We start from the raw sequence: 22,123 nt of genomic DNA on the forward strand, positions 1-22,123 counted from the left end.
AGATCCTATGGGAAATTGCATTGTCAATATTTACAGAAATGCAACCTATATATTATATTATGGACAACAAAATAGATATAAACTATTTATATAAGGTGGAGTAGTTAACATAAAGACAGGCATACAATTTTCATATCACAACTAAAACATATGTCAATTATTACAATATGTATGTTATAACATTTGATAAAAATGATTTCCCAATTCTGAATTATGAATTCTGAATGCTGAATTCTGAATTATAAATGAGCCTTCTCGGCTTTCGTAGTTTCTGCATTAATATTCAAAGTTTCAAAATAATAGGCAGATTAGGATCGAATATTCAAACGGAGAGAAACTTCGTATGTTTATAGGGTAAGAGTCTTTTGTAATGCATGTATCATATTAAACATTTTGTCATGCGGTATATCACTCAACAAATCTTGTCATGAAGGGGTAAAGTGAGCACAATTGGTAATAGTATTCTCCTGCTTTAAGTGATGGTAGTCATGCTTTATTTTGTATATAGTAAATGGATGTACCAGATATTATTTATCGGAAACAAATGTTTTGATATGTAGACAAATTGATTGTCTAATTGGGATAACATCTCGAATTATAATGTATTTATTATGCCAGGTAAGTGTTGACCTCTTGTGGATTAGGTATACCACATTTATAGCATGTTGATGGACCGCTATCATTGAGGCTATTAAAATATGCAGTTATCTATATATATAGTGATGAAAAAACATCATATAACTTAATAAGTATATTCGACAAAAAAAAAAATATATTACAACTAATTATTAAATACATCTTTATTTCATAATTACGGAATAAAACATACAGTAATATAACCGCATAGTGTTTTCTACAACCAGTCTCTTAAATTGTTCTCTGTCTGTATTTTCTCTTTTAATGAAGGAGTCACTTGTATATTATTATTATTATCTTAATACATTAATATATTACATGTTATTTTGTTTTTCTTACCATGTTTTTGTCTGATGTATGCAGTTTCGAGGTAATACAAAATCAATAAAAAAATATTTTAATCAAATAATCATGATAATTGTTTTGTAGTTTTAAACATATAGCTTTTGATAATTTTCGCTCTCATTCATGTACGTCCCATAAAACTCTCCACAAGCATTTAGACGCCAGCAATCACAGCTATACACATTCCGACAATTATCAAGGCAAACGAAAAGCCATAATTGAAAGGGTATTGAAATGTAACTTCTTCCACACTCTGTGTGAAAATTATCACAGCGACCAGAATGAACACCACTACAATAAAAAATAAAAAATGTATCAATTGTCTTATTTATTTATAAATTGTATTTTGTAACTGTGATCGTTATGGTCATAATTATAGCTGTTTATAAATAAAGGCAAAAGTAGTATATCGCTGTTCAAAAGTCATAAATCGATTGAGATTAACCAACTAAAACTGAGGTAAACACATCTATAAGAGGAAAATAACGAAACAACAGAAACATGTAAATGAAGATAAAAAACTACAATGCAACACACACACAGAAACGAACTATAAGATAACAACTGCCATTTTTCTGACTTGGTACAGGACATTTTAAGAAAATAGTGGTGGGTTGAAACTGGTTAAGCGGCTAGCCACAACCTCGCACTTTTTTTTTAAAAACTTTTCAGATCCTGTGTTTCTCAACTGTATCTTCAACACTGGCCACTTTTGAGTAAAATAAAACAATAAAAAGAATTGACTGACACTTTCAGTCATTTTGACGTATGTATATATCTTATCATGCTGACTTCTTTTTCAGTTTGAAGTTTTTATTATCATGTTTATTGGAGGTCTCAAAAAAGGCAAAAAAACGGTGTTTATTATTTATTTATTTATTATTATTTAAGGGCGATCACTCAAAAGAGGGGTCGACTGAAGATTTCGGTCATTATTGCGTATGTTGTTATGATATTGTAATTATTATGTTATTTATTTTGGCCTAATTTGTGTTGTATGGCCTGATAGTTGTTTACCAAATAATCTTATAACTGTGCAGTTTAGGAATCACTGGAACAATCACAGAATGATTGGAACTTTCTAGAATTATCCTTATAAAAGATGCGTAATTTAAACTTCTACGTTATTCCAGAAACTTCCGTTGTAACTTTCCAGGATTTTCCACAATGTTCCATTATAGAGTGTTCTAGAATTTTCCATGACAACACTATATATACAGACACTAAAGTTAAACTCTCATAATTATAATTAAACCTGGACATAGACATTGATAGACATTAGTATTCACAGCATTTGGATTGACACTTTTATTCTACAAACAACATCATACTGGATTGTGACCTTAGTATAGGGAACGTAATATTCAAATTGGATTCCGAAAGATTTCCGGATACAGATAAAGATAAAAGATTGGACTCATATTTGACAGTTAAGTTGACAGTAATATTTGTGTAATACCTTTTGTAAACTTTTGTATAATAAATATTGTTAAATTTTACTATTGATTTGTGTCTTTTGTTGGCTACAATTTAAAGGCGATTTCTGGCCGTAACAGAAATTGGGGGCTCGTCCGGGAGACTGAACATATTTTATTCATAATTTTTTTAATATTTTTATTATAACTAGCCAACAAAATTCTACCAAATGGCATTTGATGCTGGTAAATTTTTGAAAACGCCAGACCTGGAGAGTTTTGATAATTTAAAGAAAGAGGAACTAGTGTTGCTTGCTAAACAACTGAAATTAGTTTTTAAAGTATCTATGAGAAAACAAATTATAAAAAATTTGGTTATAGACAAGTTAGTTGACGAAGAAATTTTAAGTGAAGAGGCTCTTGATCTTAAGGTTGAAAATGTTGACGCCTTTAAGTTAAAACAGCTTGAATTAGAACATGAACTTAAATTAAAAGAAATGGAAATGAAGGAGATGGAGAAAAGAAAAGAAGATGAATTTAAATTAAAACAGGCAGAACTGGAAATGAAGGAAAGGTTAGAAATGGAGAAAAAAGAAAAAGAAGATGAATTTAAATTAAAAGAACTGGAAATGAAGGAGAGGGAGAAATTAAAAGAACTTGAAATGAGGGAAAGGCTAGAGATGGAGAAACTGAAAATTGAAATGGTCAAAGAAGAAATCAACACTAAAGTTCACTCGAAATCAGATTATATTGATGCAGCAAAAAACATACGTTTGGTTCCAAAATTTTGTGAAAAAACAGTTGATAAATATTTTCCACAGTTTGAGAAAATTGCTAACAATTTGAAATGGCCTATGCCGTATTGGACTACGATGCTGCAAAGTGTTTTTGAGGGGAAGGCCGCTGAAATATACTCCGCACTTCCATCAGAAAAAAGTTCCGATTATGACACGGTAAAACAGGAAGTTTTGAAAGCTTATGAGCTAGTACCAGAAGCATATAGACAGAAATTTAGATCTTATAAAAAGTTTGATTCACAAACATATGTGGAATTTGCTCGGGAAAAAGAAGATCTATTTGACAAATGGCTTACGTCAAAGAAAACAGATAACAATTTTGATAACCTAAGACAATTGATATTATTAGAAGAGTTCAAACTATGTGTTCATTTAGACTTAAAAACACATTTAGACGACAAAACTGTTGAGTCAATACATGATGCAGCTGTCATTTCAGATAATTATACTCTTTCACATAAAAGAAGTTTCAAGGGTCAAAATGTCAATACTTCCAGTGGAAATTACAAAAATCAAAGCAATGAGCGTACTGATAGTAAGCCTGTTGCACAGAATAAGAGTCAGTCCAGTTATAATATGTCTAGTCCAAAATTTGATACTTTTGAGAAGAAGTCACTGACTTGTGCTTATTGTAAGAAGATTGGTCACCTGATGGCTGATTGTTTTAGACTCCAGAAGAAGAATGAACGAGATAATAAGCCGAAGACCAGTGCTTGTACGACACCTTATATTACCAGTACGTTGGAATGCCCTGCGCGTCAGGCTTTTAAGTCCAGTTTTTGTGATTACATGAAGGAATACAAACCCTTTATGTCTGATGGGTTTGTTTCTATTGTTGATGATACCACTCTTCAGCCTATTAAGATTTTACGGGACACTGGAGCTTCTCAGACTTTATTGTTAGAAGGTGTGTTGCCTTTGTCCGAGAATACTTCTGTTGGTGCCTCCGTTTTGTTACAAGGTGTAGAGTTAGGTTGTATAGATGTTCCTCTCCATCGTATTTATCTGAAGTCAGATTTAATAACTGGACCAGTTGTTGTAGGTGTTCGTCCTAATCTCCCTGTTGAGGGTGTTACCTTATTGCTAGGAAATGATCTAGCTAGAAACAAAGTGGTTGCTGAACCAATTGTTACCAGTGAACCGGTGGTGGATGTTAAATCACCTGAAGATGATGCTGAATTGTATCCAGCTTGTGTTGTTACTAGGGCGATGTCTAGAAAACAACAAAATGAGAATTTGCAAGAAGACAAATTTGATTACATGGACCTTTCTGACACTTTTATAGCTGATATTGAAGATCCGGGTAACTCAGAAAGGGCCATTATAAAACCACCTAGTGTTAACAAAAATGTTATTATGCCATGGCCAGATGTAAACAGCCATTCATTAGACCGAAAGAATTTACTCGAAGAACAACATAAAGACCCTGAGGTTCTTCAGCTCAGCCAGAGGGCTCAACCACAGGAGGAAGCAGACAAAGCGGCCGAATGCTATTACCATCAGGACAGTATTTTAATGAGGAAGTGGAGGCCTCCTGATGCTACACCAGAGGAGGAATGGAGAGTGCTATACCAAGTGGTGTTGCCTAAAGTTTATAGACAAGAAATTATTGGTCTTGCCCATGACACCCCCTTGGCTGGACACTTAGGTATAAGGAAGACTTGCCTTAAGATCTTGCAGCCTTTTTACTGGCCTAAACTTAGAAATGATGTTGCAGAATACTGCAAATCATGTCATATATGCCAGGTTGTTGGTAAACCTAACCAGAAAATACCACCAGCACCACTTCTGCCTATTCCAGCCTTTGACGAACCTTTCGGCAGAGTTCTAATTGACTGTGTTGGACCTTTACCAAAGACCAAGACTGGAAATGCATATTTATTGACAATCATGTGTACATCTACCCGCTTTCCTGAAGCTATTCCGCTCAGAAATATCAAGACACCTACTATCGTCAAAGCTTTGATCAAATTTTTCACATTAGTAGGACTTCCTTAGTCTATACAGTCCGACCAGGGATCAAATTTCATGTCAGGTTTATTTCAGCAAGTCGTATACCAGTTAGGGATTTCTCAGTACAGATCAAGTGCTTATCATCCAGAATCTCAAGGTGCCTTAGAACGTTTTCATCAAACATTGAAGAACATGATTAGAACTTTTTGTCTTCAATTTGACAGAGACTGGGATGATGGAGTTCACTTTCTACTTTTCGCGGTTCGAGAGGCTGTTCAAGAATCCCTTGGATTTAGTCCCTTTGAGTTGGTATTTGGTCATACTGTAAGGGGACCGTTAAAATTGATTAAGGAAAAGTGGCTTACTGAACATACTGACTTGAATCTTTTAGACTATGTATCTAGATTTAAAGAAAAATTGTATACTGCTTGTCAAATTGCTCAGAAAAACTTAAAAAATGTACAGAACAAGATGAAAATATGGTATGATAAAGCTGCCAGGGACAGAGTTTTTGAGCCTGGTGATAAGGTACTTGTATTTCTGCCTGTCCCTGGACATCCTTTACAGGCTAAATATTGTGGTCCTTATACAATAGAGAGTAAAATTAATGATTTGAATTATATTGTAAAAACTCCAGGTCGGCGCAAACAAAATAGAGTGTGTCATATTAATATGTTAAAACCATATTTTGAGCGTACTAATGTACTATGTGATAGTAAACCAGTTGCCACTTTAGGCATGGTTAAATTTGAGAACAATCATGACAAACCAGATGTAATTGAACCAACTTTTAGTTGTAAAACTATGGAAGAGACAGTTAGATTGAAAAATTCAGAAATTTTGTCAAATTTAGATACAAAACTTGCACATCTGTCTTTTGATCGTAGAGAAGAAATAAAAACTTTGGTATTTTCTTTTAAAAATCTTTTTCCAGATGTGCCAAACAAAACCACTGCTGTTTGTCATGATGTTGATGTCGGAGATGCTTCTCCAATTAAGCAACATCCTTACAGGCTCAATCCACTCAAACTTGAAGTTATGAAAAAAGAAATTAAATATATGCTTGACAATGATATTATTGAGCCGAGTAACAGTGAATGGAGCTCTCCTTGTCTCCTTGTGCCAAAACCAGATAAAACTTTTCGTTTCGTGACTGATTTCAGAAAAGTAAATTCAGTCTCAAAATCGGATTCCTATCCGATTCCAAGGATAGACGATTGTATTGACAATATTGGTCAAGCAAAATTTGTGAGCAAATTTGATTTATTGAAAGGTTATTGGCAAGTTCCATTGACACAGAGAGCTCGTGAAATATCAGCTTTTGTTACACCAGATGGCTTATTCCAAAATATACTGTAATGCCATTTGGCATGAAAAGTGCTCCAGCTACATTTCAAAGAATGATCAATAATGTTATAAAAGATTTAGACTGTTGTTATGCTTATATTGATGATATTATTGTATGTAGTGATAGCTGGGAACAGCATTTAAAACATTTGTATGATACTTTTGATAGATTGTCAAAATCAAATTTGACTGTTAATCTTGGTAAAAGTGAATTTTGTCAGGCCACTGTTGATTATTTAGGGCATACAGTTGGCCAAGGTCAAGTAAAACCTATTATGGCTAAAGTGGAAGCTATTTCCAAATTTCCACCTCCTACAAATAGAAAACAACTTATGAGATATTTAGGCATGATTGGATTTTACAGAAAATTTTGTTCAAATTTTGCTACTGTTGTTCAACCATTGACTCATCTTTTACGGAAAGATTCTAAATTTATCTGGAGCGAAAATTGTCAAAAAGCTTTTGAAAATAGCAAATCACTTTTAATTAATAGTCCAGTTCTGATTACTCCAGACTTTGAAAAACAATTTAAACTTGCTGTTGATGCAAGCGATGTAGGAATAGGAGCTGTTTTATATCAAGAGACAGATGATAATGTTGAAAAACCTATATCATATTTTTCTAAGAAATTAGATAAACATCAGAAAAATTATTCAACTATTGAAAAAGAGTGTTTTGCAATGTTGTCAGCACTTCAACATTTTGATGTATATTTAAATCCCACTGTATATCCTATTTTTGTTTATACTGATCATAATCCTCTCACCTTCATGCATAAAATGAGAAACAAGAATCAGAGGTTGACTAGGTGGATTTTATTGTTACAGGAATATGAGGTAATTGTAAAACATATAAAGGGTAAAGATAATGTAATAGCTGATGCTTTATCTAGAGCTTATTAAATCACTTTGTATGTATTATGTATTTTTGTTCATATTATTTATGATAAGTTTTTGTTACACTCAAACTTCTTTTAAGGGGGGAGGTGTTATGATATTGTAATTATTATGTTATTTATGTTGGCCTAATTTGTGTTGTATGGCCTGATAGTTGTTTACCAAATAATCTTATAACTGTGCAGTTTAGGAATCACTGGAACAATCACAGAATGATTGGAACTTTCTAGAATTATCCTTATAAAAGATGCGTAATTTAAGCTTCTACGTTATTCCAGAAACTTCCGTTGTAACTTTCCAGGATTTTCCACAATGTTCCATTATAGAGTGTTCTAGAATTTTCCATGACAACACTATATATACAGACACTAAAGTTAAACTCTCATAATTATAATTAAACTTGGACATAGACATTGATAGACATTAGTATTCACAGCATTTGGATTGACACTTTTATTCTACAAACAACATCATACTGGATTGTGACCTTAGTATAGGGAACGTAATATTCAAATTGGATTCCGAAAGATTTCCGGATACAGATAAAGATAAAAGATTGGACTCATATTTGACAGTTAAGTTGACAGTAATATTTGTGTAATACCTTTTGTAAACTTTTGTATAATAAATATTGTTAAATTTTACTATTGATTTGTGTCTTTTGTTGGCTACAATTTAAAGGCGATTTCTGGCCGTAACAATGTTTTGACCTTGTCTTGTTTATAATTTTTGCTATTCAAATTTTCTTACTATCGATTACAGTTTTCAAGTTTATGGTAAAACAAAATCGTCAATCACTTCATTGAGGATTCAATAAATTATTTCCGTTTTGTTGACTTTTTAGAAGAACTTGTCGGGCAGATCATTTTTTTAAAGTTACTATCTATTTGTTATAGTTCTTAAAATATTAGGCAAAAAGGAATACATTTGTAAAAATCGTTATTCAAGAGCAATAACTCTGAGTCGAATGAACATTTTGGATCTGTTGACTAAATTGGAGTTCCTGTAGTGCTGACTATTTTGCTTTGTTATATTATATCTATCTTTGATACATTTTAAGATATATATAAGGCAATAATGCATACAATTGGTAAACATCGTGTTTTAAGGGCAACAACTCTAAAAGGAGTTGTCGTACGAGTTTAGTCATGTCTTCGTAGATCTTAGTTTTGCTTTTTTAAAGTTTGAGACTATCTGTTAAAATTTACGAGATGAAAGAAAATTATGAACAGTCTTGCCCTGTCACATTTTTTCTTTTCAAAGCAGTTTTGAAGCATGATGAAAACTTGTATTTTACTCGTATGTTGTATTTCTAGGCATGTCGGCCATCATGTTTCAAAACTATAAACCTTAATGAAAAATGTCGGCACGTGTGGTTAAATCTGGCACAGTAGTTTCAGAGAAGAGGATATGTGTAAATGATAAGAGACGACGACATACAATGGACGCAAAAAGTGATGAGAAAAAGCTTAACTGGCCATTATTTTAGTAGCTTATGAAACCCATCGCGTTGACAGAAAAAAATCAAAAGTACATCTCGATGATATAGCAATCACAGAATAAAATGAACCATACTGTTGCTTCCAAACATATAACATATTTTGAAAGATATGCCATGCAACGGTAAATTAACCTAACCGTGATATCATCAATATCTTGCATTATTTGTCAATTAAATGCAATCTGTATTAGAAGGATGCTAAGAACTACACCTTTATAGAGCGTTTTTATTGAAAGAGAAACTTACCTGCGGCAATTGTCATGCAAATACCAGCTATGAGAATATATGTCTTCTCCTTGAAAGCAAACAATTTTAGACCAACACAAATGATTGCAGTAACAAGGAAAATAACCCCGAGGATACTTGTTGCTCTGCTAGCCTTAAACCATCCTGTGCAATAAACAAATATTTGCAATCTTAACTTTCATACTAAAAATTGTATCTCTAAAATATATCGATAAAAATGTAATACAATTTAAATAGCAAACATGGTTGTAAATGTGTGTTAACATAAACCAGTTATTACAAAATTGGTACATGATCATTCAAAAAGTCACGACCGATCATACAGATTAAAAATAAGAAATGAAAACGTAATAAAAATATATCAACCAATTGAAATTTGATTAATTAAAAAACCAAAAACATGTTGTGACCGGAGATTATGTAAGGATTATTCAAACGTTGTAGCTCTGTATCAAAAATATACTTCGTCTACAAATATAAAAAAAATATATTTCATATAACCAGCACTTTAATTCTGGTTTATATAAACTGAAATGATCGAGTCATTGTCATTCTTTTTTGAAAAATATGCGTAGATTCATGCACAAGCATTTTAAATGTCTAATTGCGTTTTTACCAGTATCAATAACTTATTTATAAAACATACATAATTAAGCTATAAGTAGAGTACCTCTATTTCCTAAATTGCCTAAAGTTCCTTGGAAATCAGCTGTATCCATGCAATTTTTCACATCATTTAACGATTGACAGCGTACCCATAGTCCACCATAAATCTTGTAAGGGGGTAGTTCAATATCAACCAAATGTGGAGTCGCAAAGCCAATCACATATACTAGCAAAGCTATCAGCATCAGTATAAAACTGATCATTAAAACTTTCGAAACCATTTTTTCGGTGACTGCAAGAGAGAAAGATTTTTTTTAAATTGCAGATTTCATGATATGGCCCTATGTATTTTTTTGGTTTTTGACTGACATTCTGAGATTTTTAGATTTAACTATGTTGATAATCATAATAGAATATTCAGCAGGATGTTATGCTAAACCTTGATACATTCGGTATTTCGAGAAAAATTATCGTGAAAGAATACCTAACGGTGGTCAAGTATTACGATTGATCGTGAAAGTTCTGGTATGGGATCGTCAATGAAATCTTAACAGGAAGACACTCGCAAGGTCAATTGTTAAGCTTAATAATGAGTTAGACGATAAACATTACAAAAGAGATAAAGTGTCTGTCAAAATGGTTTCAGTATCAGTATCGCAAGTTTTAAAAGTACACCATTTTAGCAAAACTACAAAAGGCAGATCTTTTCGTGACTTTTTAAAACAAATTAACATTACAGGTTAACAGTTATAGGTAGAACGTTAAAATGTCTTATGAATTTGTACATGTGCATTAAAGTATAAAGCGCAAATGTCCTTAGTGTTTAAAGCGGAAATGCCCTCATGTGTTACAGGTAAAAGAGGGCAAACGTTCTGCACCTGTCTGGTCACACCTTTGTCATCCACAACCAAAAGAATGTGATGCCCAATCTGTCACGATCAATTTTTATGAACAGGGTAGGGACAATAAGGCCCTTATTTGGCCCAAAAATTACTGAAAAGTTATAAGTTATCATACATATTTTAAAAGTGCTGTACAGTATCTTAGGTACAAGTTATTCAGAAAAACAAAACAATTTTGGACATTGAACAAGTTACCATGGCAACAAATCATGACTTAATTTGCATAATTTGTAAAATTTCTTGATTTTCTTTGTTTTTCTCTTAAATATCGCGCATCGAGGCCTTGATGCGGTTCTGATATGTCGCGCATCAAGGCCTTGATGCGCGACATATCAGAACAGGAGCAATAAAAGGATTTAATTTTAATTAGATTGTTTTTTTCACGATATGTTTTTCGATATACCGAATGACAGTCGTGTCTATAGAGCGGACTTGATACACGTATTATATATCAACTATACATTTAGCAAAAACATAGAAATACACCTACTATATTTTCGAGAACTACTGAATGTATGCTCCAACTATTGTCATATATATCCGATAGTCTTAAGTTAACTTAAACAGAAGAAAGAATGTTTACTATAATGATTTTTTTAATGGGAGTTTCTTAAATATATAGCTTCGTGCATCATTGCACTTTATATAAAAGAGAATTTATTTTATAAAGAAGTGTTTTTCCATACATCCTGGATGGTATGGAATATTTGTATCAATCTTCTCCATTCGTAACGCAGTTATTTATAAATAGATTTTGTAGTCATCTCATTTAAACGGGAAAATACTAATAATTATATTTAGATTATTATAGGAATGGAAAAATACTGTGCTGAGTAGAGTTGTGTTAGTAGTAATTATACTTACTATATCGGGTGAAAAAAAGAGCGCATAGATTTTCACCAAATCTTGTTAATTATCTTCAAAGCTAACTCAAAAACAAAGATTTCTAAATATTTCTTATAGATTGAAAAAAGCATGAGTCGTGAATATGTATATAGTGTGACTAAATCCCTGTATGCAAAGTCAATTCATAGTATATGCATATCTATTGTTATGTATAATTGTAAGGAAGAAAATTTATAATTGAGATTGCAAATGGGGAATGTGTCGAAAAGACAATAAGTGATTATATTTACTCTTCAAATCATTGAAACTCATAGATCATTGATGAACATTGTTTTTAGGTTGTGTTTGTATTGTGGAAAATCCTCAAGACAGCCGTAACACCAGACTGTGCGTGTTTGTGACAGCAATATAAACAATACAAGCCAGAGATACAAAAAAAACTCTTTAAATAGTCTGCTGTATCCAACGAATATAATTCTGCTGTTCCTGTTAATACTAAAGTACTTGGTACTCAGTATTAACAGGAACAGCAGAATTATTTAGCAAATTTTAGGCCCCAGTAGAAAAAAAAGAGACAGAAATCCATAACCTATCAGATTTTTTAACCTGTGAAGGCGTTGCTTTTAGTAGTAAGAAATAGTTTGTATTGAAGACAAAAACATCCTTGCTCAGAAGTAATGAAAAAGGCAGTTAGTTCTATACATTTTTTAAACTTTTAATTATCAAACTTGTTATTAATTCATACATTAAATTTTTGCCAATATGGCTTTGTTTAAACATTTTGTATTCATTTATTTGTCAAATTAGGTAAGATCTGAAGTAAGAGACGATGTTATTGTGACAAAATTTCTGAATCTGACAATTGATGCAACAATTGTCAACTTTCTACTTTATTTGGCTATTTTAAATTTTTCGATTCGAGCGTCACTGATGAGTCTTTTGAAGACGAAACGCGTGTCTTTCGCAAATACACAATGACAATTCTTATAACTATGATGAGTTTATTTAACTCAATTGTTTGCGTTATAACTCAAATGTTCGCGTTATAACTCAAATGTTTGCGTTATTTCGCAAATGTTTCCGTTATAAAGCAAAGGGTTTGCGTTATAAGGCAAAGGTTATGATGTTAATTAACTCATTAATGACCACTTTATTTGAGAAATTGGATTATAATGGCTATCCTGGACTTTTGATTTTATATTTATCAACAGTTTTCATAAATCTTGCCATATTGTGTAGACAACTCTCTACCAGCATTCGCCTTCTTCATTTTTTTTATTATGTCGTTGAGTTGCTGTCACTATAACCATGATAACGTACACCAACATTTATCGTTTATACAGTTTAAGTTATGTTTGTTGTCTCTTTCCTAAACCGACACGACACACCATTATTTAAAGTTATTGGGTATAACTTAAGTGTTTCCATTTAGAAATATGTACACTGGGCGACTAAGTGAAGATAGTTTTAAGCGTCTATGTCCGTAGGTCTTCATGGTGAAGAGTTGTATTATCGGAAATCATACCACATTTTTCATTTTATCATAGAGATCTGCAAAAAATTATTTCAGAAAGTAAAACTGAAAAAAATGAATACATTAATTACCTGTATATCTAGACCCAAGATCTGGACCAAAAATTTAACAAACTGCGGACAGAAAGACAATGTAAGACGTTGGAATTGTAAAATTGTATTCAATAACCATATATGTAGCTCCATCATTGATGTCAGAACGGCCGGGCTTCCCGATCCCTCCTAAATCCACAAGTCTGGTATAGCCTCAAAATTTGTCTTTGTTATACCAATAGATTCATAGGGTTTTAGCGAACTGGTTCATCGTGCTTTCGCGCACATCTGTGTTTGTCGGTAAAAATTATCAGTAAGAAAATTGAGATATTTAGACTAACAGAACTTTTGATATAATTTATTTTCAAAACATAAATTTTAGTGAACAGCTTAATTCACATATACATACAGTTCATGTATTCGGTCACAATATAAACAATATATGATAGAACACAATATTATATTTTATGATATGATATGATATAATAACATATATTACTATAAACTCATATTAAATGCAACAACATACGCACGGTTATAATTTTCAAAACATGTTAAATAATTGTCTAAATATTAGATAACATGTCGATAATGACAATATGATTAATGCATGTAAATGCAATAGCAGTTTCACTAACTCTGTAACTAAATGTTGTCATATGAAATATCAAAGTTTGAATGAAATTTTAAGTAAAATGAAAGACAAGGGTGTCAAATTGGTTGTCCATGAAAAAAGACCAGTCAAGGTTTTGTAACTTGATTTAAAAGCATTTCCGGTGCACAATGCTTGGTCCACATTCTTCGTACTCCATCTTTGATATCCACATCCGTTGGAATGATGATAATGAACCAAGAATTGAACCTCCAATCCACACAGAATACTTTCTTTCTGGTGGTGCAATAACTTTTGTTTTCATTGAACTAGGAACTATGGCGTCCAATTCCTTCTTCATACGATCTGCAATACCTGAAATAAGTTATGTAGATACTTAACATCTTATACAAGATATCATGTCATACTCAGTGGAAATATATTATACTTCTGAATCGAGAAGTGAGTGCAGTGCTTGATTCTTATTTTATGTTCTTCAATTGATATTCAATTCGTTTATTGCACTGATCGAAATATATAAGTTTGAGTAAACCCCCAACACGTGTATGTGTCTTTCAAAGTCAGGAACTTCATTGGAGGATGTCGCAAGTAGATTGAATCTTTATGTTAGTTCTGTGGGTAAAAAGACAAACAGAAAAACAATAGTACACATGACGCAACATAGAAAACTAAAAAATAAACCCCACCAAAAAATAGGGGTGATCTCAGGTGCTCCGGAAGGTAAGCAGATCCTGCTCCACATGTGGCACCCGTCTTGTTGCTTATGTGATTACAAATCCGGTAAATAGTCTTATTTGGTAGGTCACATTCATGAAAGTAAAGGGGATTGTAGTTACGACGTAAGGAACATATCATTTGTGAAACGGTTATTCCATAACTGTCAACCAACTCGTGATGGCGTCCGTAAAATTTACGAAGGGATGATTTCAACTTCACCATTTGGAACTCTTGGTTTACATGTAATAGCTTCCTTGTGAGCAGTAACCCTCTATCAAGAAAATCATGATACGAAATGCAAGCACGGGAATATCTTATTAATTGGGAGATATATACCCCGTATGCAGGTGCTGCTGGAATGTTGCTACTTAGAAATGGAAAGTTCAGAATTGGAAAGCTGAAATCATCTCTTTTGTCGTAAAGTTTTGTCTTCAACCGATCCTCATTGTCAATTTCTAGATGTAAGTCAATATATGAAGCCGACTTAACTGTATCTGTAGTATCCTTTATCTCCAATTCGATAAGATAGATGCGTTCAAAATAGTCACCAAATTTTGAATTGTTTAGTGAAAGAACGTCATCTATATAGCGGAAAGTAGAGTTAAAGGTCTTACCCAATAAGACTGTTTGCCGGATTTGTTATCACATAAGGTAGCAATACACAGTTAGGAGTTTAGTTTCGCATTTTTGCCCATGTGGATTTTTCAAATAGGAAAGTTATTTAGTAATAAAATTCAAATCTCCCCCCCCCCCCTTTTGCAATATTTTATAACAAATAAATGCAGATTGTTGCCATGGATACACCAAAAAGAAATGATATTTTACCATTTTATATACTGGATACAAAATCTATGGAAGATTCTGATGACATACATAATGCTCATATATGACACAAACAGTAAGCTTGATATTGCAAGAAAGCAATGAAAAGGGGGTGGTAAAATTCATGAGGGAAAATTTTAATATTTTTTCTTAACTGTTTATTGCTACCTGATGCCATACTTACCAAGTTCAGAATTGTATAATTCTAGACTTTTAATGCCACAAATCTATTGATGTTTAGATTCTAAATCAACTTCTGAGGAAATTAAGGGTTTAAGAATGACAATATATGTCAATTGTAAGTTTACAGTCCTTAGCAACCAAAATTAGACATTTTGACACAAGGCTTAAATTTGTACTCTATCGGCTTAACTCTTGCTTCTGATGGATTGCGTTGCATGTACAAAAATGTAGTAGCCTTAGTATTGCACGCATTGTTTTTTTTTCTTGCGAATATATCAAATTATTATTTTTATCAAGAATTCATGTTACATTTCGGCATATATTAAATGTATTGTTAAATCAGATGTAAGAAATTGATTCCCTATCACCAAGTTTTTTAATCAAGTCTTTGGTATGCAATAAGCATAAAGATTAACATTTTGTGCTTGAAATGGCTAAATTTTATACAATCATGCATCATCAGAGATCTTATTAAGATATTCAACATTACAAAAACTGACAAAAGAAGTACAGTTTTTAAGATTTGGCTAAAAATTGAGGTAGAGACAGGATTTTACACTTTGACTTGGCAGCTTTCTTTAAAATCGTTTTTTGTCGCGTTTCAGTGTCAACTGCTAACCTTCATAAAATATTCATTACTCAACCAATTTTCAAAAATAAAAGGCTATTTTACTCGTACTAGATAGCAGAACTCAGAAAATAAGTAAAGAGGGAGAATTTGAAAAAAATATTTACTATTAAGGTAGTAATACACAGTTAGGAGTTTAGTTTCGCATTTTTGCCCCTGTGGATTTTTCAAATAGGAAAGTTATTGTGTAATAAAATTAATTTTTAGACAGATGAGTGCTAATTTAGCCTTTATGGTTTATAAGAGCATCAAAATTTGTTTTACATGTTTTATGGGCTGTTTTCTGTTTGACAAGCCGTATTTTCATAGCTAGACCGGCCATCGGTTCAGAAATTAATGTACTGTTTGCAAACACTCTTTTTCTACATGAAGCTTTTGACGCAATTTTACAAAACAATGAGACGAATGACATATGATTTTCATTGGATTTTCTGAATAATATATGTACACTGTTTCAGAAAAGGTATTACTTCAAGCGATTGAAATTCTACTTTTAGCCAAATTTTGGGTAAATATGTGACATCTTCCCCCCCCCCTTTTTGCAATATTTTATAACAAATAAATGCAGATTGTTGCCATGGATACACCAAAAAAATATTTTACCATGTATTTACTGGATACAAAATCTCTGGAAGATTCTTATAACATACATATGCCCATATATGACACAAACAGTAAGCTTGATATTGCAGGAAAGCAATAAAAAGGGGATGATAAAATTCATGAGGGCAAATTTTAGTATTTTTTCCTAACTGTTCATTGCTACCTAAGCAACACGACGGGTGCCACATGTGAAGCAGGATCTGCTTACCCTTCCGGAGCACCTGAGATCACCCCTAGTTTTTGGTGGGGATCGTGTTGTGTATTGTTGTTTTTTTATATAGCTATTTTGTGTCATGTCAACTATTGTTTGTCTGTTTGGCTTTGTCAGTTTTAGCCATGGCGTTGTCAGTTTGTTTAAGATTCATGAGTTAGAGTGTCCCTTTGGTATTTTTCGTCCATCTTTTATCAAGTCCGGAATATGACATTTGTTATCAAATACTCCGTTTCTATGTATGTTGGATTTTTTTTTAAAGTCTTTTGAGTATTTCGTTTCTGCTATTCCTTAATTTGTTTTTCAATTAGCGACATTTTACTTCAAAATGATCTATTATTAGTAAATGTTTAATCCCATAAATAAGTCCGTATGTTCTATTGTTAATTATTATCTATGTGCTTATTTTTCTGTAACCCTTTAATTGAATTTTCTCACTCATTTAGAGAAATATTTGTCAAGTCTATTCTAGTAATTTTTAGTTTGTTATATAAACTGTGTTATTATTTTGATGTGGTAGATTGGATTTAGTATTACACTGAACCATGCTGAACTTATTAAATTATACATCGCGCTACCCAGATTCGTCTTTTGTTACAAGAGCTAGTCCCAGAGTCAGAGTCCGTGCAGACTTGGCGTACTGTTTATTGTGTGTGTGTGGTTCCAGGCCAACACATTTCCCAGTCACAGATACACCCAGAATCTTTTTGTGACACTTGCTGGCAACCAGTAAATAAACAAAACTAAAAATCTATGAATAGTAAATATATATGTTCCGGACCATATGAGTATTTGGACCATACGCGTATGGTCATGACCATATGGGTATATACTCATATGGTCGGGGTAATTAACACTCTGTTACAGTTTACTTTAAATACGTCTGAACTCTTCATATGGTATGACTGTTCATTAAAAAGACGCTATCATATAGGTAATTTTAACCATAATCATAACAAAAAGATTAGAAGTTAATTTTATTACTTGTCAAAACACATTTTATACCAATGGTCATTACCGATGGTTATTACCGATTTGATTTGTTATAAAGAGTGAATGGCAATAGCCAGTAGCAATTTTTGTTCTAATATCTTGATTATAATACAATGAAATCTTACCCTTGTGGTCATTCATGCGTAGTTACTTAGTACATGGAAAAAGTATGTACTATGAAAATTAGAAGGCAAATTCAAGCAATTTGATTGGACGAGAAGTTGTAAGTATGTGCTAAATTTATCATTTGTAGGTGAACACATTCAATAAAAATCATGTAGCAAATTCAGTGGAATGCAATTGAAATGAATTCAATTGTTTACTAAGCCAAAATCACCTATAAGTCAAAGTCAATGCGATGTTTGTCTTATATCATAGCGATACTTTTTTAATATCAAAAATTTATGAATGCGATACTTTTCTAATATAACTGCTATAGTTTTCTAATATAAAACGAATACGAGGCAACGTCACAAGGAATGTCAAGAAAACCGCAAACATAATTCACAATCTTAGTTCATGACCGGCTAAATGTTTTAGGATCAATATCACTAAAATTTCGTTTCTGCAACAAAATTAACGCTTACATGGACTTATCTTTTCGAAAATGTTGCTTGACCCTACTGTTAGTTGGAAGTGTTAACAACCTGTTCAGTCTATTGTTTTGTAGGGGGATCCGGGGGTTTGAAACCCCATTTTTGGCCGATCAATGCATTTGAATGGGGACATATGGTTGAACTCTCTTTATCCTTGGTTTGAAACCCCCCTTTTAGAAACGGCTGAATCCGCCCTTGAGGTCACACTCCTATAGCCTATCCACATGGGTAATATCGAAATAAAAAAAAATATCATTACTTAAAAGAAAAAAAACATTCATTCAAACAATCTTATCCAATACAGCTCCAAATAACAATGAATATCCAAATGGTCAAATAAATATTCAAAACAAATTAAAATGTTCAAATGCTGATGTCCCGAACTTTGAAGATACCAACTGAGTAGCCTCAGACAATAGATTGAACAACTTCAGATCGAACGAAAATCAAAAATCTTGTGAAACAGAAAATGTATTTATTATCAACATGGACGCCTATTTACGGATTTACATGTAGCTATACTTTTTGGACCTTTTGGATTATAGCTCTCCATCTTTTATATAAGCTTTGGATTTCAAATATTTTGGCAACGAGCATCACTGAAGACACTGCATTGTCGAAATGCGCATCTGGTGCATGAAAATTAGGACCTTTAATTTTATTACTACCACTGGGTCAATGATTCTGCTGGTGGACTGTTAGTTCCCGGGGGTATCAACAGCCCAGTAGCCAGTACTTCGATACTGGCATGTAAATACGGATTTTGTGTGTTATTTGAACTTTCTGTAACAATTTTTTTAGAAATTATGATAAATTATGGAATGGATCTCCCTCATGCAAAGCTCTGATTCCTTTCACGGATTTGACTATACTTTTTGGACTTTTTGGATTATAGATCCTCATTTTTTATATAAGCTTTGGATTTCAAATATTTTGGCTTAGAGCATCGCTGAGAGACATGTATTGTCGAAATGCGCATCTGGTGCAGGAAAATTGGTACCGTTAATGTTTTTACATAGTGACCACCGCGAGAACATTCCGCTGTATTGTTTCCAGAGATTTGACCTTAGTTTTTTACTAGTAACCAATCGTATAAATACGCTAACATTTCTTAGTGCAAAATAACAATGCGTATCGCTTGTTATAAATTCATTTCTACAATGAATACTAAAAACAATTGTTTAGAAAACAAATAAATAAGATGTTAATGTATGTTGACGTTAGAAATAAACTCATCATAGATATTAGGACTAAATTTTGTATATACGCCAAACGCGCATTTCGTCTACAAAAGACTCATCAGTGACGCTCGAATCCAAATGTGTGTACATCTTTTCTATATTTAAGAAATAATTCAGGGAAGCTATAGATTGTTGGAAATTTACACATGGATTGGGCCGTGATATTCGAATTTTATTCTGTTGATTTCTCCGAGCTCTTGTGCATTACTTCTTTTTATTATGCATCTGAATAAGAATAACAGTTTTTTTTTTAATTGCACTTTTTAAAACAATAAATTCGGCAAATAGATTCCAATGCATTTAGATTTACGCGGGAAGTATATTGTACATAACAGACATTATTATGTATACCTCTGAGTCTGCGCTAAGTATAGATCTATCGAGAATTTTGTCACAGTGTTGTTTACAAAGCGAAAGAAGCACGTCATACTAGAATTATAAATAAGATCTTTCAGTGCTGTTTATTTGGTATTTTTATTGAAGTAATCGTTCTTGTAACATCATAACTGTCGTTATCGTTCAAGCTTTAGAAGTGTGCTAGTTTATATTGCACTGTACAAAAGATGCAGACCAAAATGACGTTTTTAGAGGTCTGGAAAGCAGTTATTTATAAGGGGATATTTTAAAGATTTATAGATATAAGAAGATGGTGCATGATTTCGAATGAGAAAACTTTCCACAAAGTATAATGATTTGTATCAAGTAAACCATTATAGATCAAAGTAGGGCCTTAAACACGGAGCCTTGGCTCATAGCGAACACCACGCTATATAGGAACAAAAAAAAATCTAGTGTTAAACCATTCAAACAGGAAAACCAACGGTCTAATTTGTATAAAAAAAGGAGATTCAAAAGTATAGGTCAGATTTTGTCGAATCAATCTGAACGAGAACAGTATGATTCATCTTTGTCACAAGTTAGTTTCATTGTTATAAATAAAGAAAGTCTTACATGCGTGCATTGCGAGCATATCATATATATATTATTTCGGTGCGTTCATTATAAAATTGCTAAAAATAAATGTTATATAGTATGTGAACAATAATTAAATACTTAGCTATTTTATTACGACATTGTTTATTAAACCCCATCGATACTGGCATTTTTATATTTAAAAATGGTGGATTGAACCTGGTTTTATAGCGCTAAACCTCTCACGTGTATGACAGTCTCATCAAATTCTGTCATATTTACAACGTTACGTTAACAAAACTGACATACATGTAATGGGTAAAATTGTAAAAATATGGGTACAGCAGTCAAATATTAATACTAATAAATACTAATATTGATATAACAAAAACATCGCTATGATATTTTAAAAGTATCGCATTGATATTTTAAAAGTATCGCATGGCGTATTTATGTATATAAGAAAAACACAGCACTTCAAATTTTACACGGACATAAACTTTAGTTTCTAGCTAACTTCTGAATGTATATTAAGACTCAATTGTTGTCTATATTTGAACAATAAGTTAAAAAGTTAGTATTTTCTTAATTTTTCGTTGCCAAAAACAACATTTTCTGCATGTTTACAATTGATATTAGACAATATCGCTCATTGGTATAAGAAAAGTTTTTATCGTATCGCACCTTCCATAGACTGAAGTTGGTTACTATTCATTATTCCTTATTCGTCACTTATTCTTTATTCGATACCTATTCGTCACTTATTCTTTATTCCTATTTGTTACCTATTCGTTACTTATTCCTTTTTCGTTACCTATTCATTATTCCTTATATTAGTTGTTACTCCTGACCTTATATGTCTACAAATTACGTGCTTTACTTTCTTAATTTCACTGGTAAAATTTCTTGGTTTGTATATAATAGGTGAAATTACTTTAAGTGCGAAGGTACCCGTTTCAGCGCTTGACTGATTCCCTGTTACTTATTCGCTTGTTACATGTGTTAAACGTTGCACCTTTTAAAAACGATTACCTTTTTTCTTGTCTCTTGTGTTACTTGTAGAAATAGGTTCGTGGAGGTGAAATAACCCCATTAGCGCATATGTATAAAAAAGAAGATGTGGTATAATTGCCAATGAGACAACTCTCCACAAGAGCCCAAATGACACACAGAGAAATTAACAACTATATGTCACTGTACGGTCTTGAACAATGAGCAAAGCCATACCGCACAGTCAGCTATAAAAGCCCCCGAAATGACATATGTAAAACAAAAATTAAACGAGAAAAACTAACTGCCTAATTTATGTACAAAAATGAAAGAAAAACAAATATGTAACACATCAAAAAACGGCAACTACTGAATTACAGGCTCCTGGCTTGGGACAGGCACATACATACAGAATGTGGCGGGGTTAAACATGTAAGCGGGATCCCGTAATCGTTTCAGCACTCGACTGATACCCTGTTACTTATTATTTCCTTTTTTGCTTAAAATACGTGTGTTATACGTTGCACCTTTAAAAAGAATCATTCTGATTTTCTGGTC

The 22,123-nt window shown here is 32.5% G+C and overlaps 1 protein-coding gene across 2 annotated transcripts in view; it reads right to left on the reverse strand.

Moving 5' to 3' along the window:
* Positions 1–782: 782 nt before the first annotated feature.
* Positions 783–22,123, reverse strand: part of LOC134687401 (uncharacterized) — a 45,906-nt gene continuing 24,565 nt past the window's right edge. The window contains exons 1-4 of one of the 2 annotated variants that reach the window (XM_063547664.1): positions 11,135–11,220; positions 9,807–10,034; positions 9,137–9,280; positions 783–1,272 (exon numbers count right to left, since the gene is read on the reverse strand). In XM_063547664.1, coding sequence (XP_063403734.1) covers positions 1,136–1,272; positions 9,137–9,280; positions 9,807–10,023 — 498 coding nt within the window. In that variant the 5' untranslated portion in view covers positions 10,024–10,034; positions 11,135–11,220 and the 3' untranslated portion in view covers positions 783–1,135. Of the gene's footprint in view, positions 1,273–9,136; positions 9,281–9,806; positions 10,035–11,134; positions 11,221–22,123 lie in introns of those variants that run through there. The other variant, XM_063547663.1, reaches the window with a different exon arrangement.

The sequence above is a fragment of the Mytilus trossulus genome, chromosome 10 (assembly GCF_036588685.1).
Source record: "Mytilus trossulus isolate FHL-02 chromosome 10, PNRI_Mtr1.1.1.hap1, whole genome shotgun sequence".
NCBI classification, from domain to species: domain Eukaryota; kingdom Metazoa; phylum Mollusca; class Bivalvia; order Mytilida; family Mytilidae; genus Mytilus; species Mytilus trossulus.